At 45.8% G+C, this 27,513-nt stretch overlaps 3 protein-coding genes across 5 annotated transcripts in view; 1 reads left to right on the top strand and 2 right to left on the bottom strand.

Annotated features, from left to right (window-relative positions):
* Positions 1-5,641: 5,641 nt before the first annotated feature.
* Positions 5,642-14,417, bottom strand: rnf10 (ring finger protein 10). Of its 3 annotated transcripts, XM_035536161.1 has the most exons (18): positions 13,894-14,417; positions 12,320-12,510; positions 11,877-12,082; positions 11,414-11,504; positions 11,002-11,186; positions 10,760-10,896; positions 10,432-10,553; positions 10,229-10,336; positions 10,058-10,189; positions 9,697-9,898; positions 9,138-9,271; positions 8,709-8,826; positions 8,504-8,605; positions 8,007-8,132; positions 7,644-7,735; positions 7,509-7,566; positions 7,224-7,388; positions 5,642-6,847 (listed from the first exon to the last, which is right to left on the bottom strand). In XM_035536161.1, the coding sequence occupies exons 1-18, from the start codon at positions 14,030-14,032 to the stop codon at positions 6,774-6,776; spliced, it is 2,382 nt and encodes a 793-aa protein (XP_035392054.1). In that variant the 5' UTR covers positions 14,033-14,417; the 3' UTR covers positions 5,642-6,773. The 3 variants fall into 3 exon arrangements, with proteins under 3 accessions (XP_035392054.1, XP_026851850.2, XP_035392055.1); XM_026996049.2 differs by lacking the exon at positions 10,229-10,336 and having other exon boundaries at positions 10,396-10,553; XM_035536162.1 differs by lacking the exon at positions 8,007-8,132.
* A 101-nt stretch (positions 14,418-14,518) lies between these two features.
* pop5 (POP5 homolog, ribonuclease P/MRP subunit) lies at positions 14,519-17,593 on the bottom strand. Its single transcript, XM_026996052.2, has 5 exons — positions 17,522-17,593; positions 17,293-17,435; positions 16,926-17,075; positions 15,810-15,893; positions 14,519-15,110 (listed from the first exon to the last, which is right to left on the bottom strand). The coding sequence occupies exons 1-5, from the start codon at positions 17,539-17,541 to the stop codon at positions 15,001-15,003; spliced, it is 507 nt and encodes a 168-aa protein (XP_026851853.2). The 5' UTR covers positions 17,542-17,593; the 3' UTR covers positions 14,519-15,000.
* Positions 17,594-18,182: 589 nt separating this feature from the next.
* olfml2a (olfactomedin-like 2A) overlaps positions 18,183-27,513 on the top strand; it is a 14,378-nt gene continuing 5,047 nt past the window's right edge. The window contains exons 1-3 of the mRNA XM_035536296.1: positions 18,183-18,502; positions 26,001-26,264; positions 27,293-27,400. Coding sequence (XP_035392189.1) covers positions 18,428-18,502; positions 26,001-26,264; positions 27,293-27,400 — 447 coding nt within the window. The 5' untranslated portion in view covers positions 18,183-18,427. The remainder of the gene's footprint in view (positions 18,503-26,000; positions 26,265-27,292; positions 27,401-27,513) is intronic.

Genomic DNA, 27,513 nt, shown 5'->3' with positions numbered 1-27,513 from the left:
ACTAAATCCTTGATGCTTAATGGGTTTTTTCCTGAATTTTTAAGCAGAAATACTACACGACGCAAATATTAATTCCCCGCTCATTTACAGGTCCTACATTTCCGATAAACAACCAGTATTTTTCCAGACGCGTTAGCGGGAAACACTTTCATTCAGAGCCAGTTCATTTCAGTCTCTGTGTTCACTATATGAAGCTAGCAGTAGAAAACTGACCTATGCTACTATTTAAAAGCAATCCAGCCACGCAGAAGACAAAGGAAAGATAACGCATACATTTGACTGCTAGCCATATATAGCCATTTAAGCTACCAAAAATACATTATACCACTAAAGCAAAGACATTGGTTATGTTAGAAAAAGGGGCCTCTTCTAAATAGATAACACAATCTTTTAACATGAGACATTTCTCTGCCAGTGTGCCCTCAGTGTAATTAGTGGAACCTTAAGGATAATTTTGAAAAATTCATGTGGGACTGTTGATTCAAATCATTTCAAGTAGTCCACTGAAATGTTCGCACAAAATGCAGCTCTATCAAATCATTTTTTGTTTCAATTTTTTGTGTGGCTACTTTCTAAACCTCAGTCATCATGACAGTACTGACCCAATAAACATGCATTCTGCATATTTCATGATTTAATAGCCATAACTTTTTTTTAAAAAGTTTTTAAACATGTAAAATCAAAACAAAATATTACAATTTACTTATTGCAAAAATTGCAATATTGGCTAGAGATCAAAATATGTAATTTCTTACAAAATAATATGAAAAGGGGACTTTTCTTCTAAGTAGGTTGGCAAAGATCTTCATATGGATCCTGAAAAGTGAGTAGTGAATCAAAATTATATTTATAGCAAAAATGTGTTTTTATGTGACTTTTGTGAAAGTTTTAATTAGTAGTGAGATTTGGATGCAGTTACACGAATTTATTCAAAGGTTAAAGAATCGCCGTGTAAAAGGCTGGGTCCCACTATCTCGCTCAGGCTGCACTACAGCGTCTATTCACAGGTGCGCTCCCACGACTGATCGGCACGGGGGATTTGACCTGCTCCGTTTCCGACCTGGGCCGGTTCACCCCTCCTTAGACGACCTGGTGGCCCAAAGCTCCCTCAGGAGCACCATATCGACGCCGATCTTAGTACGGACACCCGCTCAGCATAGCGCGCTGTAGTCCAGAACCCCCGAACTCAAGCGCTCCTCCAGCCTCAGCCTCCCGGTAACGTGGATTACAGGCGCGCGCCACTGCGCCCGGCGAGAACAAGCGGGATCTGCTCAGCTTTTTAGAAAGAAATAAGTCTCACCCAGTGTGCCATCCAGTGGTAAATGGTGGAACAGAAAAGCTTGAAATATGTCAACCACAGGGAAATGACTCCCTCAGTCGTAAACATGCTGTGTTACCAGGGTTTAAACATTTGCAAAATTCCAAGTAGCGAGTTTGTGATAATTAGATGAATGTACTCAATGCAGGGACGTCATTAGGGCAATTTAAAGGGGCACGTGTCCTAGTAAAAGGTTTCCATGCACTAATCCCAGGAGCAAAAAAAATCGATACTAAATCCTTGATGCTTAATGGGTTTTTTCCTGAATTTTTAAGCAGAAATACTACACGACGCAAATATTAATGCCCCGCTCATTTACAGGTCCTACATTTCCGATAAACAACCAGTATTTTTCCAGACGCGTTAGCGGGAAACACTTTCATTCAGAGCCAGTTCATTTCAGTCTCTGTGTTCACTATATGAAGCTAGCAGTAGAAAACTGACCTATGCTACTATTTAAAAGCAATCCAGCCACGCAGAAGACAAAGGAAAGATAACGCATACATTTGAATGCTAGCCATATATAGCCATTTAAGCTACCAAAAATACATTATACCACTAAAGCAAAGACATTGGTTATGTTAGAAAAAGGGGCCTCTTCTAAATAGATAACACAATCTTTTAACATGAGACATTTCTCTGCCAGTGTGCCCTCAGTGTAATTAGTGGAACCTTAAGGATAATTTTGAAAAATTCATGTGGGACTGTTGATTCAAATCATTTCAAGTAGTCCACTGAAATGTTCGCACAAAATGCAGCTCTATCAAATCATTTTTTGTTTCAATTTTTTGTGTAGCTACTTTCTAAACCTCAGTCATCATGACAGCACTGACCCAATAAACATGCATTCTGCATATTTCATGATTTAATAGCCATAATTTTTAAAAAAAAGTTTTTAAACTTGTACAATCAAAACAAAATATTACAATTTACTTATTGCAAAAATTGCATTATTGGTTAGAGATCAAAATATGTATTTTCTTACAAAATAATATGAAAAGGGGACTGTTCTTCTAAGTAGGTTGGCAAAGATCTTCATATGGATCCTGAAAAGTGAGTAGTGAATCAAAATTATATTTATAGCAAAAATGAGTTTTTATGTGACTTTTGTGAAAGTTTTAATTAGTAGTGAGATTTGGGATGCAGTTACACGAATTTATTCAAAGGTTAAAGAATCGCCGTGTAAAAGGCTGGGTCCCACTATCTCGCTCAGGCTGCACTACAGCGTCTATTCACAGGTGCGCTCCCACGACTGATCGGCACGGGGGATTTGACCTGCTCCGTTTCCGACCTGGGCCGGTTCACCCCTCCTTAGACGACCTGGTGGCCCAAAGCTCCCTCAGGAGCACCATATCGACGCCGATCTTAGTAAGGACACCCGCTCAGCATAGCGCGCTGTAGTCCAGAACCCCCGAACTCAAGCGCTCCTCCAGCCTCAGCCTCCCGGTAACGTGGATTACAGGCGCGCGCCACTGCGCCCGGCGAGAACAAGCGGGATCTGCTCAGCTTTTTAGAAAGAAATAAGTCTCACCCAGTGTGCCATCCAGTGGTAAATGGTGGAACAGAAAAGCTTGAAATATGTCAACCACAGGGAAATGACTCCCTCAGTCGTAAACATGCTGTGTTACCAGGGTTTAAACATTTGCAAAATTCCAAGTAGCGAGTTTGTGATAATTAGATGAATGTACTCAATGCAGGGACGTCATTAGGGCAATTTAAAGGGGCACGTGTCCTAGTAAAAGGTTTCCATGCACTAATCCCAGGAGCAAAAAAAATCGATACTAAATCCTTGATGCTTAATGGGTTTTTTCCTGAATTTTTAAGCAGAAATACTACACGACGCAAATATTAATTCCCCGCTCATTTACAGGTCCTACATTTCCGATAAACAACCAGTATTTTTCCAGACGCGTTAGCGGGAAACACTTTCATTCAGAGCCAGTTCATTTCAGTCTCTGTGTTCACTATATGAAGCTAGCAGTAGAAAACTGACCTATGCTACTATTTAAAAGCAATCCAGCCACGCAGAAGACAAAGGAAAGATAACGCATACATTTGACTGCTAGCCATATATAGCCATTTAAGCTACCAAAAATACATTATACCACTAAAGCAAAGACATTGGTTATGTTAGAAAAAGGGGCCTCTTCTAAATAGATAACACAATCTTTTAACATGAGACATTTCTCTGCCAGTGTGCCCTCAGTGTAATTAGTGGAACCTTAAGGATAATTTTGAAAAATTCATGTGGGACTGTTGATTCAAATCATTTCAAGTAGTCCACTGAAATGTTCGCACAAAATGCAGCTCTATCAAATCATTTTTTGTTTCAATTTTTTGTGTGGCTACTTTCTAAACCTCAGTCATCATGACAGTACTGACCCAATAAACATGCATTCTGCATATTTCATGATTTAATAGCCATAACTTTTTTTTAAAAAGTTTTTAAACATGTAAAATCAAAACAAAATATTACAATTTACTTATTGCAAAAATTGCAATATTGGCTAGAGATCAAAATATGTAATTTCTTACAAAATAATATGAAAAGGGGACTTTTCTTCTAAGTAGGTTGGCAAAGATCTTCATATGGATCCTGAAAAGTGAGTAGTGAATCAAAATTATATTTATAGCAAAAATGTGTTTTTATGTGACTTTTGTGAAAGTTTTAATTAGTAGTGAGATTTGGGATGCAGTTACACGAATTTATTCAAAGGTTAAAGAATCGCCGTGTAAAAGGCTGGGTCCCACTATCTCACTCAGGCTGCACTACAGCGTCTATTCACAGGTGCGCTCCCACGACTGATCGGCACGGGGGATTTGACCTGCTCCGTTTCCGACCTGGGCCGGTTCACCCCTCCTTAGACGACCTGGTGGCCCAAAGCTCCCTCAGGAGCACCATATCGACACCGATCTTAGTACGGACACCCGCTCAGCATAGCGCGCTGTAGTCCAGAGCCCCCGAACTCAAGCGCTCCTCCAGCCTCAGCCTCCCGGTAACGTGGATTACAGGCGCGCGCCACTGCGCCCGGCGAGACCAAGTGGGATCTGCTCAGCTTTTTAGAAAGAAATAAGTCTCACCCAGTGTGCCATCCAGTGGTAAATGGTGGAACAGAAAAGCTTGAAATATGTCAACCACAGGGAAATGACTCCCTCAGTCGTAAACATGCTGTGTTACCAGGGTTTAAACATTTGCAAAATTCCAAGTAGCGAGTTTGTGATAATTAGATGAATGTACTCAATGCAGGGACGTCATTAGGGCAATTTAAAGGGGCACGTGTCCTAGTAAAAGGTTTCCATGCACTAATCCCAGGAGCAAAAAAAATCCATACTAAATCCTTGGTGCTTAATGGGTTTTTTCCTGAATTTTTAAGCAGAAATACTACACGACGCAAATATTAATGCCCCGCTCATTTACAGGTCCTACATTTCCGATAAACAACCAGTATTTTTCCAGACGCGTTAGCGGGAAACACTTTCATTCAGAGCCAGTTGATTTCAGTCTCTGTGTTCACTATATGAAGCTAGCAGTAGAAAACTGACCTATGCTACTATTTAAAAGCAATCCAGCCACGCAGAAGACAAAGGAAAGATAACGCATACATTTGACTGCTAGCCATATATAGCCATTTAAGCTACCAAAAATACATTATACCACTAAAGCAAAGACATTGGTTATGTTAGAAAAAGGGGACTCTTCTAAATAGATAACACAATCTTTTAACATGAGACATTTCTCTGCCAGTGTGCCCTCAGTGTAATTAGTGGAACCTTAAGGATAATTTTGAAAAATTCATGTGGGACTGTTGATTCAAATCATTTCAAGTAGTCCACTGAAATGTTCGCACAAAATGCAGCTCTATCAAATCATTTTTTGTTTCAATTTTTTGTGTGGCTACTTTCTAAACCTCAGTCACCATGACAGTACTGACCCAATAAACATGCATTCTGCATATTTCATGATTTAATAGCCATAATTTTTAAAAAAAAGTTTTTAAACATGTAAAATCAAAACAAAATATTACAATTTACTTATTGCAAAAATTGCAATATTGGTTAGAGATCAAAATATGTATTTTCTTACAAAATAATATGAAAAGGGGACTTTTCTTCTATGTAGGTTGGCAAAGATCTTCATATGGATACTGAAAAGTGAATAGTGAACAGGAACACCTCATATAGCCAACGCAATCTTGCCCTGCAGGATAAGGTGCACTAACAGTAGCCATTGCTCAATACATAGCAATAGTAGTATTAATAATTATATTTTGTATGTGATGCAGATTCTCCTTTTCATTGATCAGACACCACAACAACACAGACTAATGTAATAACGCTTTATTCAGTACACTTGTTTTTCATCGCAGGTTCTCTCCAAGCAGATCAAACAAAAACAAAAACAGAAATTAACCTCTGAATGAAAACATCTTAGACAGCCTTCCTGTCCACATGTCCCTCTTTATTGAGTACAACGAAAACAGGGGGTGGGGTATCCTGAAGCTCCACCCCTCTGCCATCAGCACCATTGTGATAGGGCACTGAACCCAATCCCAGCCAGGCCTGTACACAGGTGATGCATCTACCGTGAGAACAACTGGTGAAATCCTCTAAGGAACCAAAATTAAACGTCAAACTAACAGATCGTATGCAAATTTCCTGGAGCACCAACAGTGCTTTATGCTGATTACAGCTGGTGTACGTGTGGGGGACACAAAGTGCCACGCGGAGTTTCAGTGGTTCACTCTTAAGAGGGTGGAGAAAGGATGTGGAGAGAACTGCACCAGTTCCAGCACCACACCAAACTGCAGAAAGCCAATGAACACATCTCCACGCCATTTCTGACCACTTTCATCTTCTGATTTCGGACCAGTGACCTGCAGACATTTGGAAGGTGCACAGAGACACTGAAGTAGGGGGTATAGGCGCTCTAGGCAGCTGGTCGGCTGCTTTCCTGTGATCCTCCCCCAAAACTGCATCACTGTACACCACAACCAAAAGCACCAACACTTCTCTTTTACTGTGAATCACGCGGGTGTGTGTGGTCTTCAGCGGCACACTGCAAGTCATTTGCTGCAATCTACATCCTTCGTCTACTTAACTACACTGGTGCAATTGTGACTAAATGACTGAACGCAATGAAAAGGCAGCTATGCGTTTATGTTTCAGGATGTGCGTGTAGTGGCGGGGTGTGTTGGTCATGTACTTCAGCTAACACCAGAGGGTTGCGTTACCCAGCATATAGAGCCAGCAGCTAGACTACATCAGTAATACCGGGGCATGCACCCGACCACAGGTGCTAAATCACTCAGGTCAGTCACGGTTGATTAATCACTAAATCTCCATTCAGGGTCTACTCATGGCTAAACTAACACGGAAGGGTGTAAACTGGGAGAGGAGGATGAGGGCGCGTGAGAGAGCAAGTGAGCGTGAACGGGCCGGAGATCCGCAGTCCTGTTTACTTTGTGTGAACCATGGAAGTGCTGAACAGAAGCTTCTGTTTCTTCTTCTTCTTCTTCCCTCCTTTGTCCTCTAAAAAGAAGAGAGAGAGGGGAGGGGCCAAAATAAGAGCACAGAATAAAGACACAAAACCTCTCCATCCATCGTTTGTATGCTGCAGTTTTTGATATTTTCTTTGTTTAAATGTTTGTGATTTCCGTCCTCCAGTGGACGGGACAAACATTAAAAGTTCCTCCATCTATAGTTGACTATGCTGCCGACTAATGTATCGTTCAGAGTATGGTCATGTACAATAAAAAACAAAACAAAACATTTTTTGTGGAAGGGAAACTGTGTTTATCTAAACATGAACACTGTACCAGACTCATGAACTTTAGCGCAGAACATACAACTCCAGGGCCACACAAAGGCTGTAGCAAACACGTCTAAGTGTAGGGGCAGGACTGACCAGATGTGGGCAGAGCTTCTGCTGGGGCAGAAGGTGTGTGGTCCAGACGCAGCAGTGCCGCCTCAAACGCCTGGCTGAAGGAGTTCTGGAAGTTTGGCACTGGCACCCGGTCTGAGCCATCACTCTCCCCATCGCTGTCAGCCACCGGAGGAGCCAGGAACGCATCTACACACCAACACAAGGGGGCAGAAGAGAGTAAGAGAAACAGACCAACGGGTCGAACGGGATGTAGGAACACTGGACTACTCGGTGTGAATCTTCTATAAATTCTAGGAAGTTCCTTACTTTTCTTTGGGGCAGGTTTGGGCTCAGAATCCACACGAGCTTTTCCACCTTTCAGCATCTGCACAGGTGGAGAGATCAGAGTTATAGTTTACATCTCTCCCGGGAGCAGCTGTGCAGGTGAGGGCAGACACACACCTGGGCGAAGGACACGCAGTGGGAGTCTTCCTCCACGTTGACCACGCTCACGCAGGGACTCTGTCCGCTCAGACTGGGGAACATCAATCCATCTGAGGAGTACAACAGCTTTTAAAACACTGGCCTCTTCTGGACAAAGAGAAGCAGACAGCTGTGCGTTTGTGTGAGTGTTGTTCTGTACTGGTTCTTTCTTCAAAAGTAGGTAGATTAAATCAATGTGCCAATACAGGTGCTTGAGATTATCTGATTATCTTTTTGGCCATGATTTGGAAACAAGCAACAGAGGCTCGATAGCGATAGAACTTCTCTATAATCGTATCACAGATGAGTTGTGTTTTAAAATTCCCCAGCGGAGTGCGTTACCAGAGGCAGGGCTACAGCTGAGCACAGGCAGGAACTCAGGGGACTGTGCAGGTGGGCTGTGCTGAGGAGGAGAGCCGAACGCTGGGAACTGCTGCAGGTTCTCTAGGCCGATGTGCACCTCCGGGTCTAATGGGCGCAGGCACACACACACCTAGCAAGCAAATACTAGCAAGCACAGGCTCATGGACTTAACCTGGGTTACAACGTGCTGGCAGAGCACTTGGTTAATTAAAGGAAGCATTTAGCATCAGGACAGACGGATCAGAACTGGTCATCTCCATGTTTCCTTCTGCAGTGAAGTCTGTGCCCATGCTGGACAGACTTCACTTAGCATAAGGAGCTCACGGCTACAGAGAAACAGTCCTCTGCAGAACTCAATGGGCTTAACAAAGCTTTACTTCTCGTGTAAAATAAAACCAGGAGACCTGATGCTACAAAGCCTTCCTGCACTGAGGAAGAGAAAGTCTCAGAGAGACCCAGCCCAGAAGACTACTCACACTTCCCCTGCTTCCTGTTCTCCTCCATCTCAATTCTCCTCTCCCTTCTCTTCTCATCCCTCACTTTCTTCTGCCTCAGGCGCTTCCTCTTCTCCAGGTCGTCTGGGAGGGAGGGGCGACCGTGAAACGTTAGAGCCTAGAGCTAGACTAGCCCAGAGTGTGTGTGTGTGTGTGTGTGCGCGCGTGCGTATGGGGGGCAGGATACCCGAGAAGCTGTCCAGGGTCTCTTTAGAGAGGACAGGAGGCTGCAGGTCGAGCTCACAGATGCTGAACTCGCAGGTGAGAGGCAGGTGCGACAGGTAGCGGTGTCGACGGCGAACATCCTACAGAAGGCCCACGCACACATACGCACGCACTCGCTCAGGTTTGGAATTCGCACAAATTCTTTGAATATTTAAAAAAACAAAAAAAACAACAACAACCAAAAAGTCACCATTTTCATCAACGGTGAGAATGGTTATTAATAGCCATTTACATGAACAGAATTTCATCCAGTTTTCATGCAAGAAAATTTGCACTTATGCTCTGTAGATGTTTAATAACATGGGGTCCATGAACATATGGAGTTGCACACTTGCAGAGTTCTGCAAGTTAAACAAACATCTTCCCCAAATGTGCACTTTTGTGTGTGTACCTCGTTGACTGTGTGGCCCTCGATCTCCACCACAGCAGCAGTGATGGATTCTGGGCTGTTCTCCAGGCTGCCGTACTGTCGGAGCAGACAGCGCACGTTCACAGGGTGCAGGAACATCTGCTGGCCGTCCTCCGCTACAGAGCATATGCACACATGCAGAGTAGGATCATATCAGTGCTCAACAACCAACACGGAACTCGTCAAACACGTTCTGTGGTTTTTACACCTTTGAATTCTTGTGCCAACACGCCCAAACACGGTCAGCGTAAACATTGTCAGATATAGGACAGATATACACCAAGCTACTGTACACTGCAAAAGTAATTACAGTGAATGGTGAACCCAGCAAGTATTCTGAAAAGCATGTGCTACCAAAAATACAGCTATACATGTGATACAAAAACATTCAATGACTTTTTTTTTTTTTTTCCACATGTATTACACTTATTTTGGGGTTTATTGTACTCTATAATGAAATACAAATTACGCCAGTACACATGTTCCAATCTAAGTGTATGGACAAGCATATTTCAATATGTGTACACAGACACACACACACCTTGGTAGAAGTAATAGAATGGGCCATGCTGCGAGGTCTGAGATGGTCCAGTTTCACACAGCTCGGGGGGTGGGCTCTCTTCTCCAGGTCTTTCAGAGACCTGCTCAGCCACCTCCGCTGCACCTGGTGCCCCCTTCTCCGGCAGCTTGTCAGGGAGCTGCTGTACTTCGTCATCGAATGCGGAAACATACTGCAGGACAGGCTGTAGAAGGAAGCAGAGACATTATCGCACAGAGGCAGTAGAAGAGCAGAGCGTCGAATGGGCGGCGACCACCTGAGCAGCAGTCCCTTCCCTCAAAGGGGCTGTGCTCAGCGAGTGTGCGCGCGCACGTGCGGCAGAAGACACTTCACTTCAGGTTACCTTGGAGCTGCTCAGGTTGTTGACGGCCACCTCAGCAGATGTGCAGTCAGCCAGGGAGAGTCTCTCCATGTCAGTACCTTCCACAGCACCTCCATCCGGACTGCTCCGATTCAGCAGGCTCTGCTCCCTCTCCTACACAAACATTGAATATGCTTGAAGCAGTGTGTGTACCTGTAACTGTAACAGGGCTCCCTGTATGAAGCAGGCCTGAGGGTCATCCTGTTCCTGTCTGAGTGTGTGTACCTGTAACTGTAACAGGGCTCCCTGTATGAAGCAGGCCTGAGGGTCATCCTGTTCCTGTCTGAGCTCTCTGTGTGTGTGTGTGTGTGTGTGTATACCTGTAACTGTAACAGGGCTCCCTGTATGAAGCAGGCCTGAGGGCCATCCTGTTCCTGTCTGAGCTGGAGCTGCAGTGCTGCTCTCTCCTCAGCGAGCAAACCCAGAACCTGCTCCTGAGACGCCAACAGCAGCTTGGAGTACGCACTCAGGCGCACATCTGCAGCACATACACACATTTCTTGAATGATTCAGAAAAATCACCTTTACATGCAAGTATTTTCTTAATCATTCTCTTAAAAAGAATAATAAAACATTTAACTCTTAATTCTGCTGAATTATTTTAACAAGAACAAAACTTTCTGGAGCACACTTCCAGATGGCCGTTGGCCACATGATGGAAGACCACCTCGTCCTGCCTCTCACCTCCAAAGCGGATGGGCTCCTCCACCTTGATCCACTGGGAGCTTGGCAGTGCCACCAGCACGCCTTTCTCCCTACGCATCAGACGCATAGTGATGAGGTCGCCAGACACGTACTGACGCGTCTCCATGGCGACGACACTAAGAAAGGAAAAAAGGAGAGTTAGGTCAGGCCAGTCCCTGCACGGTCCAAAACAAGCCGACAGGGAAGGCATCAGAGGTGAGCGTTTCCGGCGCCGTGCTGACCTCTTGAGATCCACGTCGTGGACGGCCTCATAGCAGATGGGACACTTGGACCAGGTCTTCTCACTCAGGGACAGGTAGTGGAGCATGCAGGACCAGCAGTAGATGTGGCCACAGCGGGTGATGTGCGCCGCCACCGGAGGATACAGACAGATGGGGCAGGATGGCACCTCGTGGCTGTAGATGCGCTGTGTGAGCGTGAACGCAGAGAGAGAGGACAGGAGAACACAGGGGCGCGATTACAAAGGCTGCAGGGGAACGGCGCCTCACACACTTTTGCATCCTCTCCATCCCGACACACGCATGCCACCCGTTTACCTCCCAGTATGGGTAGAGCGAGGGTTTTTAGGCACGGTGGAGGAGCTACCCGGGACCAGTCCCAGTTAACCGAGCCCTATGCACGGCGAGGACTTACCACTTGCTGCACACAGTCCCAGCTGACCAGCGTGTCTGGGTCAGTGAAGTGAGCCTGGTAGTTCTGGTCATTAATCACCACAAACTGGCAGCTACAGGTAGGTACCAAGAAACACAGTAATTAAATACAACACAGAGGGTCAACACACACACACAAACAAGTTCTACTTTTTATTTAAACTCTACAAGTTTCTTGCGTCATTCTAACTGACTGATAATTACAAAGTACCTAAGGCAGTATTTGTGGCTCAGGTAACTACCCTGGCTTGTCTAAATGAAAGCATTTGTTAGGCGCTCCATACTACAGCAGTTTGAGTTAAGGGCAGCTGATGAAGCTCAGAGGGGGAAGGCAGCTACCTCACCCAGCCTCAACTTTTTTATTAGAATAGATCAAGCCTAAGGGTTAACCCAGTGCCACTAACAGGTTAAACCGCGTGGAGGTTAGATCGCTGCAGCAGACTCACTTGGCCTGCAGGAAAAGCTCCTTGTTGAAGGGCTTGTGCTTATGGCCCCACTTGTTGCGGCGACCCCAGCAGGAATGGCCGTCGCCTCCAGAGCCAAAATGGCCTCCGCGTGGCTCAAAGGTAAAATTGAGCAAGTGGTTCAGACTTATCTTTTTGGGTCCAGAAAACTGAGCCGGGCTAAATTCGGCCCGGCGTGTCTCTACTACCTGAAAGAGGAAAACAAATAAACAAAAAACATGCTACTATTAGCACTGCAAACATAACATGCTGCTTTAGACAGTCCTCTCCCTATATACTATAGTTTGGACAACTTAAACAACACTATTCAGAAGCAAAAGAATATATGCTTAAAAACTCCAAGAGTGCACATTCCTAGTGTGATATTTCGTAATGTGAAGCATCATGTTACATAAATGCTCCGTTTCAGCTGCATGTTCACGCACCTCTTCTCTTCTCCCACCGCCCATGAGCCCACCCTGTCGGCCTCCTCCGACGCCTCTCTGGGGGGGTCTCTTGTCGAAACTTTTGCCTTTCTGTGGGTGGGTGCGACGGGGGCCTGGGAAACCCTCCGCCTTGGGGAAGGAGGGCTCCCGCTTACGGTTGTAGCGCTTGGAGCCTCCATTACTCTTAGCATCTTAACAAGAGAAGACACCAGTACTTTTAATTGCACTGCAACATGTGTACACAAAACACCCTTAAATTCTTTCTACTATTGACTGACACCATGTGCACACACACACACACACACACACACACACACAGCACATGGAACAATGTTTGAGGATTAAGCAATCAAATGCTGCAAAAGCAACATGGTTCTGAAGTGCCCTTCTACTGTAGAATGGACAGACGCAGCCTGTAAGAAACCCTGCTCACTTGTTGGTCTCTAAACCAAGGCCTGTAACTTTGCTGTAACTACATAAAGGCCATTGTTCTCATTTTTCAGTCGTTAATGTCGTTAAAAATAGAAAGTAAATCGGAGAACTACGTCGAACTCTGAAGTGCTTTCACGGCCCCTCATGATAAGGGCACACAGGGTGTAAACAGCTTATCATGCAAACGCAGAGAAGCTCTTAACACGTGACCAAGCATATCCTAATCAAAACAAAAACATCCACTTTAAACACAAGCCAAAACAAAAAGCCTCCAACAACTACTGTACAAGCTAGTAGAAAATGCCAAAAACATTTTCGAGTGACACGATGATGCACAGAACAGGAATAGCTTAAGCTTCATATGCTCAAGTGGCTTCTGTAGACCCGCCATTCCCATCACACACAGGCGCTAGAGAAGTTTGAAACGGCGACATCACGAACCGATTTAGCCGTAGTAGCAAAGTTCGCATCAGACAACGAGTTTATCAGTACAGTACACGATTTTCACATGTATGGCGATAATTGTGCGTGTACTCGGGATACTTTGTACGTTATTATTTCAAGGCTCAGAGACGAATGTATGTTGCTACATTAAGTTTTTGCTACCCAACTATATAACCAAACAGCTAGTTAAATTAAGAAGACACCGCCCCAAACCAAAACTCAACTTTGAAAAATGCCGAGTTATGGTTCTAGCTAACCGTAATGCAGTTTGACATTCCGTTAGTGTGCATTTTAATCACTTAATTAGGTGAACTTGGCTAAATAACCCAGACGTACGGCCTGTTGTGTCCACTATCTTAGCTAAGAAAAACTTAAGATAGCTTAGCATAGCAGTCAGTTCCGAGTCAACCCTTTTATCAATCCGTGTCAGCCACCTAGCTAAAAGGTCCAACATCAGAGTAAAAGGTGAGGTTAATCCCCTCTGGCTGAAAAACAGCAGCGGCGCGACACGACCTGGTTTACGTGCCGTCGAGCGGCCACGACTCTCGGCTAGCTAAGCTAAGCTAGCTGGGTTGGAGGGCGTCCGCGAGCGCCACTGAAAACTCGGGCCTGCTACGTCACCTCGAACGAGGCAAACACAACCGACGCGACCCCGAAACGCGTCAATTTAAACGAAACGCCGCGCCCGGTCAGCCTACCGGTCTTGGTCTTAGACTCCCCCGGGGCCGGGCCTGCCGAGCCGGAACGCGGCGGGTTCTTCTCCATGCTGGTGCGGCTGCGGTGTGCTGAGGGACTGGGGCCGAGCTCCGCGGACAGGGCGTCCGAGCTCTCGAGCATCAAACGGGGCAAAAGAAGCGATCAACGGGTCGTTGCGAGCGCGGGTCAGGCGACGAAGGCCCTTGTTCATATCTGACAGACGCGGACACTCCATCACGGCGACATCTTGACAACAAAACAAACCGAGAAAAAAAGTAGAGACACGATCCCAATGTCTCAATAAACAAGACCCGAGGAAGAAGAAAACCGCCCAAACAGCGGGGCCTTAACCCCGACAGAGACGTGTCCTATTCCTTTGCAGTGGGAACTGTTGCGCCCCACAAGGCGTTAGCCGCTCTCCGGTGTTGGAAAACGGGTAACAATGTCGGGTTTTAAGGCGATTTTCAATTGAAATGTGCGAGACCTTCGCTTCTGGCGACGGGTCGCCAAACAGGAAGCCACAGCCCCCGGATGAAGCTTATAAGAGCCGCGTACGCGGCCGTGTGCGCATGCGCGACTTCAAATGCTTCTCATTGGTGAGCTGCGTTTGTTTTGTATGCGCCCTTATGGACTCATCGCGTTTGTTTGCACGCACCTTAGGCAAACGTTTATTTATACAGGAGAAAAAAAAAATACAAAGAAAAAAAAAAGTTGATAAGGGCGAAAATAATGCTTCGTTCAGTCTGTCACGTAAAATATACATTCAACTTAAATACAGTAGGCTATAGCACAAAAATAAGTACAGTTAAATACCAAAGAATACAGTTTAAATGAAACTTGTATATAAATGAAACCTGTATATTTAATTATTTAGACCAGACTATAATAAAACTATTACATGGTAATACAATTTACAAATTTTAAACAATTTACTTTTTTTTTTTTTAACTGTTTAAGAAATTCAAGTAGTAGACACTATCTTTACAGTAGTAACTGTTTCCCCATTTATAGAGTGTAAGATGACATTTTGCTTGACAGTTGCTTTTTGGTAAAAGGAACAAAACTTGGATCAAGTCTTTCAACATGTCTGATCTGTGGGATAACTGGGGCTAGGCTTCTGTCTCTTCACCGTCTTCTCCAAAATCATTGTCCTCCTCCTCTTCTCTGAATTTGTTGAGAGAACAACTCAGGACTGCTCTCCGCACCTCTTGTTTTTCAGCTATGAAAAGGTGATAGAGAGAAAAATGAGAATTTAAAAAAAACAACAAAACAAAAAAACCCCACCAATTTTCCACATGTCTGTACCTTGATGGAGAAGGTACACACATCCTCGGAGTTAAAGGTGCTGTCATATTACTCTGTAGAAATACTTTAAAGTATTTACCCCAATACCAAAATTATCCCAGTGGTAGCTCAGTGGTTAAGGTACTTGACTTGTAATTGGAAGGGTGTCAGTTCAAGCCACACCACTGCCAAGTTGCCACTGTTGGGCCCTTAACCCTCAATTGCTCAAGTTTCACTCACTCATAATTGTAAGTCGCTTTGGATAAAAGCATCAGCTAAATGCCGTAAATGTAAATCACAGTAAAATTATTATGTGCATGGCATACAGTATATATATGCAGTATACAGCAATTTCCCTCCATCAATAAAGTGTTATTTTTTATGGATTTTTCCCATTAAACTTAAGGTTAAATTTACATGCAGCAAATATTTGAATTTGTACAAGATGCATCCAAAACACTCCAAACAAACTACACTAAGCTTAAGTATGTAAAGTTAATGAGTGCTGGTTTCTCTTGCCATTCATTCAAATATGTGCAATTTAATCTCCTAAAGAGGGTGTTTCGACTGATATGAGGGATAATTAGCTACAGTAAAGGAGATGTATTACGTTCAAACAAAAGTTCCGCCTTACCCTCGGTCTTGCAGTGGGGAAGCATTCGACACAGCTGCTGCCTGCTATAGCGCACAAGAAACTTCTGGCATGTTCTAATGGTCCCTGCAGAGTGGGTAATAACTGCTTAACACAACTCTAATAAACAATTTCATTTACAGCATTGAAGCGACATGGGCTTCACTATCAATACTATAATGTGCCAAGATCACCTCTCCCAACAAAATTTAACTTTTAAAAAGTTAAATTATTACTTAAGTAAAAGTAATAACGTATCAGAACTCATTTATTAATAGCAGGAAACACACTGAATTCAAATCTATGGCATGGTTTTTAAATGAATTTTACAATAAGTATAGATTGCTTATTCATAAGTAGGGCTATTACAGTTAAAATATATACTGTGTTGAACATTCTTCTTCAGTGTGCAGTAATAGTTTGCCAATAGAGGGACCCAGTCTCCTTGCTATGGATTTCCAAAGGCCTGCTGCGTGCTGTGTGAGTCATCGGTTGTAAACCATTTGTCCTACAGCTAAACGCACTTTGGTAGAACATGTCTGCTAAATGTCACATGTAGATGTAAATATAATGAAAACCACAAAAACAAAAAAAACCAAAAAAAAACAACACTATGACTGATACAGAAATTCTGCAAACATATCTGGATTCAGTATGCAAAAACACTTCACAATGTTTTCCTTTGTCCTGCTTAGTTCATGCATTACGTTTAAGCTACATGAGGTTTTTCATATCGGCCAATGTTGTGCATGTAACACAATCACAAGCATCACATTGGACTGGACTCTAGTGTCCAGTTGTCTAACTTACTGAAGCAAAGCGGTGACACTCAGTGATCATCTTTAGGGATTTCTCTAACCCTCCCACACTTGAGGGGTTGTGGCAAAACTTATAAAATGTTAAAATAAATAAATAAAAAATTAAAACGTAACGGGGGGGAACAGTAATGAATATAACGAAGCAGAAGTACATGTTTTACTTTAGAAATCTACTAGAGTAAGAGTATGAAGTACACTCTTAAAAGTACAATTCGGTCAAAAAGTCACTTAAGAAAATGTATCGGAGTAAATACTACCCACCTCTAGACACTCCCTCGCGCGCAGGCGGTGGACCCCTTACCTCCGATGTGCACGCAGTTGAAGAAACACGGCACTTTCTGCCCGCGGCTCCAGATGCTGGTGACGAAGGGTAGGGCAGACCAGAGCAAGCGGTAGTGGGCTTTGCGGAATCGGAGGAGCACCACCCCAGTGTACGCGTTCACGTAGGTCACTGAAACGAGTCCACGGTCAGGACACCGCGCCCACTTCTAACCGAACATCACACCACCTTTAACACGCCGAAAACGGACAGTAGACTACGAGCGGCGTTTACAAACTAAAAGTCCTTTAATGATTAACCCCAATCTGCCCATTCCCTCCGAACACTGTGAATGTAACGCGAACAGATCCGAGCCGTGTTGGATGAAGACAGCGTGCACGTCGCCTACCCGAAGAGCCGACGCTGAGGAGCGCGGCGCCGTGCGCACCGTGCGCTTTGCCGAGCGCCGCTCTGAGCGCGTCGTAAATGGGCCTCTCCGCCAGCATCTGGAGTCCGCTCCGCTCCGACACGCACACCTCGCAGAGGAGATACCTGCCGGATTAACGACCACAGGCAGCATGAAAACAGAGCAAGCGAGGAACGGGGGCGCAAAACGCGCGCTTACTATCATGCTTTACCTGTATTTTATGCGGACCATCGTTGCACACGTGCCGGATCGTGTGCGACGACGTCTCTCCTCGGTTCCGGTTTTGCTGTTAGCCAATCATAAACCGATGCTGCTCAAAGGGGCGGGTTACAGCTAAATGTGTACCGACACTTAAAATGGTTGGTTTATAGAGGCCCAAGCTAGCCTCGTCCCCCCCAAAAAGCAGGAAGTCGTTAAAAACTGTCATTAATTAGTAATTATCTGCACATAAAGCACATTTTTTCTTATGCTTTGAAAACGTCCATCATGCAATCGTGAACGTCTCTCAGTTTTATCCAAAAGATGGCGCTATAAGAACAGAAAAAAACTGCAGTTCAACGTGTGCAAAATTAATACAACTCCTAGAAAGTTAGGAGGTAGACACACCAAACAGTATTATATTGATGGATTGTAGCCTTTCAAGAGTTCATCCATCGCGAGCATTTATGCATAACTTTCACTTCTTTAAACACTCCTAATTTCTGCTTAAAGCAGGATATATTCCTCGCGTGCACGTCGACCGATTTCGCAAGTTTCATTGAGGACGTTTTTCCTTTCTAATGAAAACAGTTGGCGTGCAGACCATGCGTTAGCGAGAGGAAGCCCGTAACGGCGAGAGCGTGGCCCCGCCTCACCATAGCAGCCAGTGCACGGCGATGGCGCGTGGGTGTGCTCATGTCATCGCCTGTCTCGAGAGCGCAGTGCGCCCGTCGCTGCATGCACCGACTGTACGCGTGGAAGCAAACTGTTCTGCCAGAGTTTGTAAGGCATGGAACCGTGAAATATTAGTGCGGTTAGTCAGAGCCCTGAAACCACTGCAGGCTCGGGATAGCCTACAGGTGCTCGCGTGCTCCTCCGAAAGTCCACGGACAACACCTACTGGTTATTTGGGGGAGAGATGTGGACGTCCATGAATATTATTACGTGCGTATGTGTGTTTCTCCTGACCAAGAATGCCATCGCTATAAATAAGGTAGGATGTTTGACATATGTTGACGTTTTGGTTCCGCTTGCATTTTCTGTGTAAACGTTCACTTTGCAAGTCGACTGAAAAGCACTAGCCAATGCGCACTTTCTGTGCGCCAAAATGAAGCGGCATGCTTCTGTCCAAATGCCTGATACGGACATATCCTTCAAAGTATGCAGGAGAGATTGCGCATTTTTCCACACTGTGGGCGCGGATTGCGTACATTATGTACACGGGGGCAAAAGAGGAACTTTTGTGCCATCCTGGAGCGCGTCCTTACGGTGTTACACACCGTCTAGTTGCAGAGACGTTGACACAAACTGCTGCGACTTTTCTGAAAAGGGCATCGTGGGAGTGTCTGATCGCGAAGAAAGAAGCACAACACTCCTTTGATTTTGAAACAGGATAATCGGGGAATTGTGAAATTTTAGACTCCTTGTACTCGGCGCTATCCAAACATGTCATTCCAAAAGATCCAAAAAATGTTTTGTTAATCTTCCAGTTAAAGAGTCCAAGAACGTAAACACTAAATTATTCGAGGATATCTTCCCTTGACGAATAATTAAATGTTTTATTATGTGCATATTAAGACTATTATTGTGGCTGTTACTCTGTTGGTTCGCACACGCGAGAGCGAGACAGAACGCGTTTGGATAGAAAAGCGGATATTGGCTCGCGTGGCGTAGTTTTGAGGACCAAATGTTTTAGAGGTCTGGATAATATGCCACTGAAAGTTTGAGCGCTCTCACACCTTACACTGAGAAAACCAGGGTCTGGCATATGCCCATCCGAAAGAACACTCTTTTACTCCTCGGATTTCGAGAAATTCCCAGCTTTAATCCTCGAGAGGAACTGGAAGTTCTTAAATTAGATCCCAATAGCTCCCTGCTCATGTTGTTGAAAAAGCAGACATTGAAAGCTAATTGTTTGAAATTGAATATCATTTCACACATGTGGTTTAAGTTTGGTGATTAGTGCAATCTGTTCATGCAAAGTGAGTCATTCAGAATAGAGGCAAAGCATTGTTTTGTGGCCTCGAAATGCAAGAGGCCTTTACAGTGACGTTTTTTACAGTCTTTCATTTATATGTGTATGTTATATTCTTGATTTGACGAATTGCAGCGCAACACACACTGCCCCGGCGGTTCCTAGGCGAGTGAAAGTCATGAATGCAGATGCAGCACGTTTATCTCAGTACACCCAACCAACAGACACTTCAGCGGCCCGTGCAGAGAAGCATACATCTACCGTGAAATCCCCCTGTGGTTGGGTGTGTGCGTGCATAATGGGCACAAGGCCCAGAGATACATTTGCAGGAGTGCAGCTCCACCGGGGTTAAAAACAATATACTTCTGATTACACAGCTGTAGTTCACAGGACTACCATCGCCTCTCCCACACCATCCCGACACACCCTGCCCTCTCACACACTGTGTGTGTGTGTGTGTGTGTGTGTGTGTGTGTGTGTGTGAGAGAGTGTGAGTGTGAGTGTGTGTGTGAGTGTGTGTGTGTGTGTGTGTGTGTGTGTGTGTGTGTGTGAGTGTGTGTGTGTGAGTGTGTGTGTGAGAGAACATGCAGAGATTGAGTGACTTGTACTTTCACTGTAATTGATGGTTCAGATATCTGTGCCTTAACTAATCATGTCATGACACGTTTTTTTGGAAAGCCCCTACAACAAGCAGGTAAACCAGTCATGTTTAGACATCGCCGGGTAATAGCGGCTATCAAAGCTATGGTGTCGAAACATTCTGATTATAGCAGAGAAAAACAGGTGCTGTGCGTGAAACCCACCTCCTCAGATCCAGACTCAGGTCACTGAAGTAACCAAAGGCCGATGCGGGCCAAAGGGCTGAGGCTCGCATGCCTGCTCACAAAGGAACTGCACCCTGCTGTCTTTTCTCCTACAGAAGCAACTCATTTTTCAAATGATCTTTCGCCAACTCCAAGCTTAAGAGACACAGCACCGAATGCAGTAGCTAAAAGAAGCATTCTGGGCTAGTGAAGATCATCACTCGGTGCAGACAGAGCAGGCGGAAGAAGTTGCTAGAAACACAGAGATCATGGGGCCAGTTCTCCAGGGAGCACGATCGCTGTCGTTTTGAGTATTATGCAGGTTGGTTGTTGATGAGTGCATGTGCCAAATGCTGCAAAGATAGCAGCACCAACCATTCTTTATTCTAGAACAGCTCAGTACAGTGTTACGCGGCCCCTCCAAGTGCTCAGTACAGTGTTACGCGGCCCCTCCAAGTGCTCTGTACAGTGTTGCACGCCCACTCCAGGTGCTCAGTACAGTGTTACGCCCCCCCAGGTGCTCAGTACAGTGTTACGCCCCCCCAGGTGCTCAGTACAGTGTTACGCCCCCCCAGGTGCTCAGTACAGTGTTACGCCCCCCCAGGTGCTCAGTACAGTGTTACGCCCCCCCAGGTGCTCAGTACAGTGTTACGCCCCCCCAGGTGCTCAGTACAGTGTTACGCCCCCCCAGGTGCTCAGTACAGTGTTACGCCCCCCCAGGTGCTCAGTACAGTGTTACGCCCCCCCAGGTGCTCAGTACAGTGTTACGCCCCCCCCCCAGGTGCTCAGTACAGTGTTACGCCCCCCCCGGTGCTCAGTACAGTGTTACGCCCCCCCAGGTGCTCAGTACAGTGTTACGCCCCCCAGGTGCTCAGTACAGTGTTACGCCCCCCCAGGTGCTCAGTACAGTGTTACGCCCCCCCAGGTGCTCAGTACAGTGTTACGCCCCCCCAGGTGCTCAGTACAGTGTTACGCCCCCCCAGGTGCTCAGTACAGTGTTACGCCCCCCCAGGTGCTCAGTACAGTGTTACGCCCCCCCAGGTGCTCAGTACAGTGTTACGCCCCCCCAGGTGCTCAGTACAGTGTTACGCCCCCCCAGGTGCTCAGTACAGTGTTACGCCCCCCCAGGTGCTCAGTACAGTGTTACGCCCCCCCCCCCCCAGGTGAGCCTCACCTACAGTTCAGCGTTACAAGTCTCCCAGAAGGCCGAGAGCATGAGAGAGGGGAAGAGGGAGAGAAGAGAGAGGGGAAGAGAGAGGGGAAGAGGGAGAGAAGAGAGAGGGGAAGAGAGAGGGGAAGAGGGAGAGAAGAGAGAGGGGAAGAGAGAGGGGAAGAGAGAGGGGAAGAGAGAGGGGAAGAGAGAGGGGAAGAGGGAGGGGAAGAGAGAGGGGAAGAGAGAGGGGAAGAGAGAGGGGAAGAGAGAGGGGAAGAGGGAGAGAAGTGGCTTGCCCCTAAATAATCAAGGAAAATTGGCGCTGCATTTACGTCAGACTTTTCCTCCCGTTCCCAGTCTTCTATCCGGCATCTGGGGGTGTGGGTTTGAACCAACTGCAGCACTAGGGATAAACATCTGCTTGACCCTTCTCTGAACAGCTATTGCAGTGACCATTGTGGATCATGTCCAGACCTCAGAGGGCTTTTTATAGTTTTGTTCTGAGAAAATCCTGTCACTGGGGCTCACGTCACCCTTGGTTACCAAACCCTAGCACAGGCCGAGATTAGCGTGTGTGGCGTGGGCCCTGCAGTGGCCCTGTGGCATGCTGTCCGTGGTCTGAGATGAGCGAGAAGTGTGTCGCCTGGTCACTGGTGAGCCTGTGGTCAGCGGCTGCTTTGGTACTGGGAGACATGGTCTACTCTCAGTCATGTCCAGTGTATAGCCCCCCGCGCACGTTTGCTTTTAGACATAATTACATTTTCCCCCAGAATCGTAATCCCATCTCTGCTTTTCAAATGTCCGCTGAGTCCCTGTAAAGAATAGTTCATTTCCAAACAGTACACTCAGGATTCAGATAAGAGAGCCCCAGAAATATATTTTGGAGAATATTAAATATTATAAACAAGTGCTTGTGTTCCTGCAGGAATGATGAATAATGAAATTAACAAACCAGTACCATTGAAAAACAAATCATCCACAAAAAAAGACAAGGCAAGTTTGTTTATGTATCACCTTTCATGTACAATGGCAATTCAAAGTGCTGAAAGAACGTGAAGGTTTCTCTGACAGGCAGAGAGTCGAACTGGGTCCAGTGCGTTGTTGACATAGATGGGAATGAGGCTGCTCCGCGTACATCCGTCTGTCTGCTTGGTCCAGTTGAAATGTCTCTCAGTCCTGGACTGAACGCATTAGGAGGACAGACTGCGGGAGCCATAAGACATAAAGTGTCCTAGCAGGAATGTAGTAGTGTACCTCCAAAATCAACGAGGGCTAGCTAAACTAGTTCAGGGTAATTGACACTGCTGGCTAATGGTGTGTGTGTGTGTGTGTGTGTGTGTGTACGTGTACGCCTGCATGCGTGTCTGTCTGGAGTGGTGCCATCAACAGATCTAAGTTTAGATAATTGCAGGGCCATTAAAGACCACTACACTGTAAACATATTTCCCCTTTAAAGAGTCTTGCTGTCATGACTTGCTGATGCACTGAAGGCGTTTTTTGTAGTTGATATGATTTTGTCCTGCAGCATATGTGGACATCGTGAGATTGTGATCACGGTTCAGTTCTGCGGTTCTCAGTGTATCTGGGGTATTATTATGATCCCACGGTAGAATAATCTCCAGAGCTAGCCAGGAGCCGCCTTCAATGCGCAACACAGCAAAGCCAATGACAACCCATCCCAAAAGGGAGAGTCGCACCGTAACCTAATATACAATTCCAGCTCCAGGTTAGTGGATTAAGTAGTGAAGTTCTGGCAACCTGCTGGGTAACTCTGGAAAGGTGACAGTCTATTCACAGCATGTCTAAGTCCGTGTTCCTGTGTGGTCTGCTGGAGCTGGTTTGGTACAGTATGTGAGTGACAGGTGACAGAACAGATGGCATCTGTTTACTTGACCTGTTGCCATCCGTATGGACACAGTTTGATCAATGACTTAATTTAAGCACTCAATTTAAGAACTCAAGGCTGAAATATTGTATTTGTGAAGAAGCTTTTAAAGATGTAATATTTGTAATCTTTTGTAGTTCTTCTGTAAAAGCAGATACTTCAGCAAGACTGTAAATACAAGCACATGTCTAAAACGACTATAACTGGCTTATTCACTCAGGCTAACAAATGGACCTATTGTTAAAACTCACTTGGACAATAGTGTGTGTGTGTGTGTGTGTGTGTGTGTGTGTGTGTGTAATAAACATCAGTGTAATAAACTATAAACAATACCCTACAATAAGGACTAGAGTTAGTCAACATAGGAGCAGGGTCAGTGGTAACACATCCACAGGGATACACATGCATATGCGCACGCACACACACACTTGCACAGACTGAGACGTGGCAGATCTACGGATGTCTTGTGCATCATCTCAGTCAGCAGGACCTTACAGTGAACAACCTGTGAAATGCTGGATTCTTTTCTCTGCCTGTAACCAGTTCCACATGTGGCTCTTTGAAGAGATCTCTGAGCCCCAGGGGAGGCAGAAGCTGCCCGGGACACCCACGCCAGATCTGTAGCCCGGGCACACAGAGCCACGGACCCTGCGGCCACACAGCTGGGCATCACCAGCGCCGACGACCGAAGTTCAGCCGTCCCTAAACTCATTTTAGCTGTATTGGATCACATCATGCGACACAACATTCTAGGTGCCATTAACGCATTATCGACTGTTCTTCCTCAGTCCAATGAGGAAGACTATCGGGGCCGTAAAGCTTTAAGGCTGCGTGGGCACGTGGCCCTCAGCCCAAGCACACAGCGTGGTGGACATGCAGTTCTTTTTGTCCTCACACCTGGCCTTTACACACGTCTCTGCACCCACATACATAAGGTCTGGAAAACGCACATGATCATAAGTTTAAAATATGTCGGCCATTTTAAAACACGTGTTGTTTTTTTAAAACTGATCTCAGCCCCTTTCTTATATAGTAATGTCTTTTTTATATATGTCATCTTTCACACTTCTAACTTTGTATTTGATATAAACTATGTAAATGCATGTTTACTATGAGCTAGCATTTATGACAAGAAGCCATTACAGTTTTAATATGACATGTACAATCTATTCTATATGACATGTTTCGAGATTACATATTTTCTGCACTGTATATGATGTGTGTGACTGGTGTAAGGGTTCATGCACAACATGGTGATACTTGTATATGTGTGAACCACTGGAGGATAATGGCGTTACCTAGGAAACGTGACTGATAGTGTAATGGCGTTACTTAGGAAACGTGACTGAGGAAATACTGCGTGAGTATGCTTAGATAATAATAACGATACTAATAATCTCAGTGAGCACAGCTACTCTCTTACTGATAAATATACAAGTCACTCTGGGTAAGAGCATAAATGTAAACATAAATAACTGGAACTCAGTTAATGGGTTGTGTATGAGAGAAAGCGTGACTCCACCCAGGTCGCATTGCCATGCTGAATTTATGGGTATCTGTAGTTTCTGCGGGGCTAGCTTCAAAGATGGTGGATGTGAGCTCGGCAGTCAGGGAGGTTATAATGTCTACCAGGTGGACAGAGAGAGAGAGAGGGGGAGAGAGAGAGAGAGAGAGAGAGAGAGAGAGAGAGAGAGAGAAAAAAAAAGGCTCTAGAAGTCATGGCTCTACAAATGCCTCAGTAGACACTGCCGGGTCAGAGCTGAGGCTTTGCAGAAGTCTCCTGAGGTGAACAGGGCTTTGACCTTCTGGGAGACGTTCTGATTAAACAGGCCTCAGACGCCCAGCCGAGGTCAACCAGCGTGCCGCTTCCAGCCGCTCATGGCACCTCCAGAGAGCTGCAGGGTCACGCAGGGTCGGAGGTCATGCCCTTAGGAGGAACGTGATCAAAGTGTTAGACGGTTTTCATGATACTGCTGAAAGGGAGTAGAGATTTGTGGTTATGAGCTGAGCCGCGGTTATGGTTTACAATTAGCAAGGACAGGCTGCTGAGTTCTGCAGCCGGTGGACATCCATCATCTGATGTAAGTCCATGCAGTATCGTAGTTAGTTCAAATTAGTTTGCTGCGTTCACCTGAAATGATGACCCCTAGTGACCTGCCAGCGCAAGCAGGATGAGAGCTATGACCTCATATGTGATGATTTTGGTATAAATTTGTCCTCAGAAAATCACACACAGGAACTGTGGTGGAATTTTTATATAGAGCAAAATCAGAAGATTGTTTCAGAAACTATTTTCAGGACCGTGGTACGTACCAAGCAGCTGGGATGAGTGTGAAGGAGTGTGTTCGTGTTTTTGGGAGATCAGGTGAAGAATCTGGATAACAGAACCCCGAGGAATGTAGAGAGATGGCAGGTTCATCTTTCCTTATCCCAGAGTGTTCCGGGATTGGGAAAAGTTTATAACCCTCCTGGAATGTCTTTCTACCTTTTTCTCTTCATCCCTCTCTCTTTCCCACCATCTATAGTAATGATGGCTCTTCACTGCCAGCCTGCTACAGCAGCTCCATGTTACTTTGTTTTGCTAAGTAAAGTTTCAAGTCTCTCTCATCATCTCTCCCTCTCCCTCTCTCCCTCCCTCTCTCTCTCGCTCTCCCTCTCTCCCTCCCTCTCTCTCAGCTCTTTGGTGACCTAGAGCCTGTGCGGATGACGTCGGAGGGCTCGGACTGTCGCTGTAAGTGTGTGATGCGGCCACTGAGCGCCGAGGCATGCTCGCGGCTGCACAGCGGCGCCCTGAGCGTGGACGACTTCTACGCCGTGGAGACAGTGAGCTCGGGCTCCGATTGCAAGTGCTCGTGCACAGCTCCACCCTCGGCGTTGAACCCCTGCGAGAACGAGCGGAAGGTGGAGAAGCTGAAGAAACAGGCGCCCGAGCTGCTCAAGGTGGAGGACACATCTCCACGCATATACACCTCTTCACGTCTGCTTCAATCTCACTTTCAATCTCACGTAAATTAGTGAGGTTGTGGTGGAGCAGATAAAACACCTCACTCCGATAAACCCTCATTCTGGTAAACACTCATTCTACACCCTTCACGGTGACTGACTGTAGACAGTCCGTTGCTGGCAAAGTCTGACAGTCCACTGCCTACAGTGTTTGTCATTGGTCAGGTTTCTGACCACTGTTGAATAGATGATATTTGGATGGTTCATTCTCAACACAGCAGTGAGGCTGACATGGTAGCGGTCGTAGTTGTGGCGTGGTTGTAGTTGTGGCGTGGTTGTAGTTGTGGCGTGGTTGTAGTTGTGGCGTGGTTGTAGTTGTGGCGTGGTTGTTCACGCTGGGCTGGTACTGTAGCACATGTGTGTACGTGTGTGAGTCACTGCTGGCTGAGGGTGCAAACTCTTGTGCTCAGGTCCTGTATGGCCCTTGACACCCACCGTCCAGCTCCCACGCTGCAGGAGGTCCTTCTGTTTGGCTTCCACACCATGCAGACAAATGAACAAAAGTGAACAGTTATTTCACAGTCCAACTGAACACGTCCCCTGGTTTCATCAGAGGCTAGAAGCCATTAATCCCACACACACGCATAAACAACACAGAACAAACAGTTGAATTCTCTCCTAGGTTCTTCAGTCACATGTGTGTGACTAGCAGTGGCAGCAAGAGGAAATAGAGAGGAAACATATGTGCTCCATGTTGTCCAGGAGCCCGTGCAGATTCCCGACAGTTCCAAGTTATACACATTTGTCTTGTGTTTCCTGGCCGAGTGTGCGTCCGTGCATGCGTGCTTGCCTACGTGTGTGTGTGTCTCACTGGGTCCCGAGATAAAACAGGGATGTTCTTAATAAGTGGATTTCAAAAGGGACTTCAAGGGAAACAGGAAATTTGATTATTGGTAACAGGTTTGCCGTTTGCCTCTGTGTGTGTGTGTGTGTGTGTGTGTGTGTGTGTGTGTGTGTGTGTGTAGCTTCATTCCATGGTGGACCTGCTGGAGGGGACGTTGTACAGTATGGATTTGATGAAAGTCCACGCATACATGAATAAGGTTGTAGCGCAGATGAACACTCTGGAAGAGGTAAGCAACTAAGACAGAAAGAAATGAAAGATTTCGATAGGCGAAGGAGTAAAGGAGTGAACATACAGACTGTACACGGATCCAGAAGAGGAAGGATAGAATGTACAGAGTTT

The sequence above is a fragment of the Electrophorus electricus genome, chromosome 18 (genome assembly GCF_013358815.1).
Source record: "Electrophorus electricus isolate fEleEle1 chromosome 18, fEleEle1.pri, whole genome shotgun sequence".
Taxonomy (NCBI): Eukaryota; Metazoa; Chordata; class Actinopteri; order Gymnotiformes; family Gymnotidae; genus Electrophorus; species Electrophorus electricus.
The sequence above is the reverse complement of the archived record's forward strand: the minus strand, read 5'-3'. Positions and strand labels throughout refer to the sequence as shown.

Excerpts from the sequence above, each read along its gene's own strand:
- rnf10 (XM_035536161.1), bottom strand. The coding sequence starts at position 14,032 with ATGCTCGAGAGCTCGGACGCCCTGTCCGCGGAGCTCGGCCCCAGTCCC. Across the intron at positions 12,511-13,893 it reads GGAGTCTAAGACCAAGACCG|ATGCTAAGAGTAATGGAGGC; the intron begins GTAGGCTGACCG and ends TCTCTTGTTAAG. Across the intron at positions 6,848-7,223 it reads AGAAGCTCTGCCCACATCTG|AGGACAAAGGAGGGAAGAAG; the intron begins GTCAGTCCTGCC and ends TCTTCTTTTTAG.
- pop5 (XM_026996052.2), bottom strand. The coding sequence starts at position 17,541 with ATGGTCCGCATAAAATACAG. Across the intron at positions 17,076-17,292 it reads CCTCAGCGTCGGCTCTTCGG|TGACCTACGTGAACGCGTAC; the intron begins GTAGGCGACGTG and ends GACTCGTTTCAG. Across the intron at positions 15,111-15,809 it reads TCCCCACTGCAAGACCGAGG|CTGAAAAACAAGAGGTGCGG; the intron begins GTAAGGCGGAAC and ends ACCTTTTCATAG.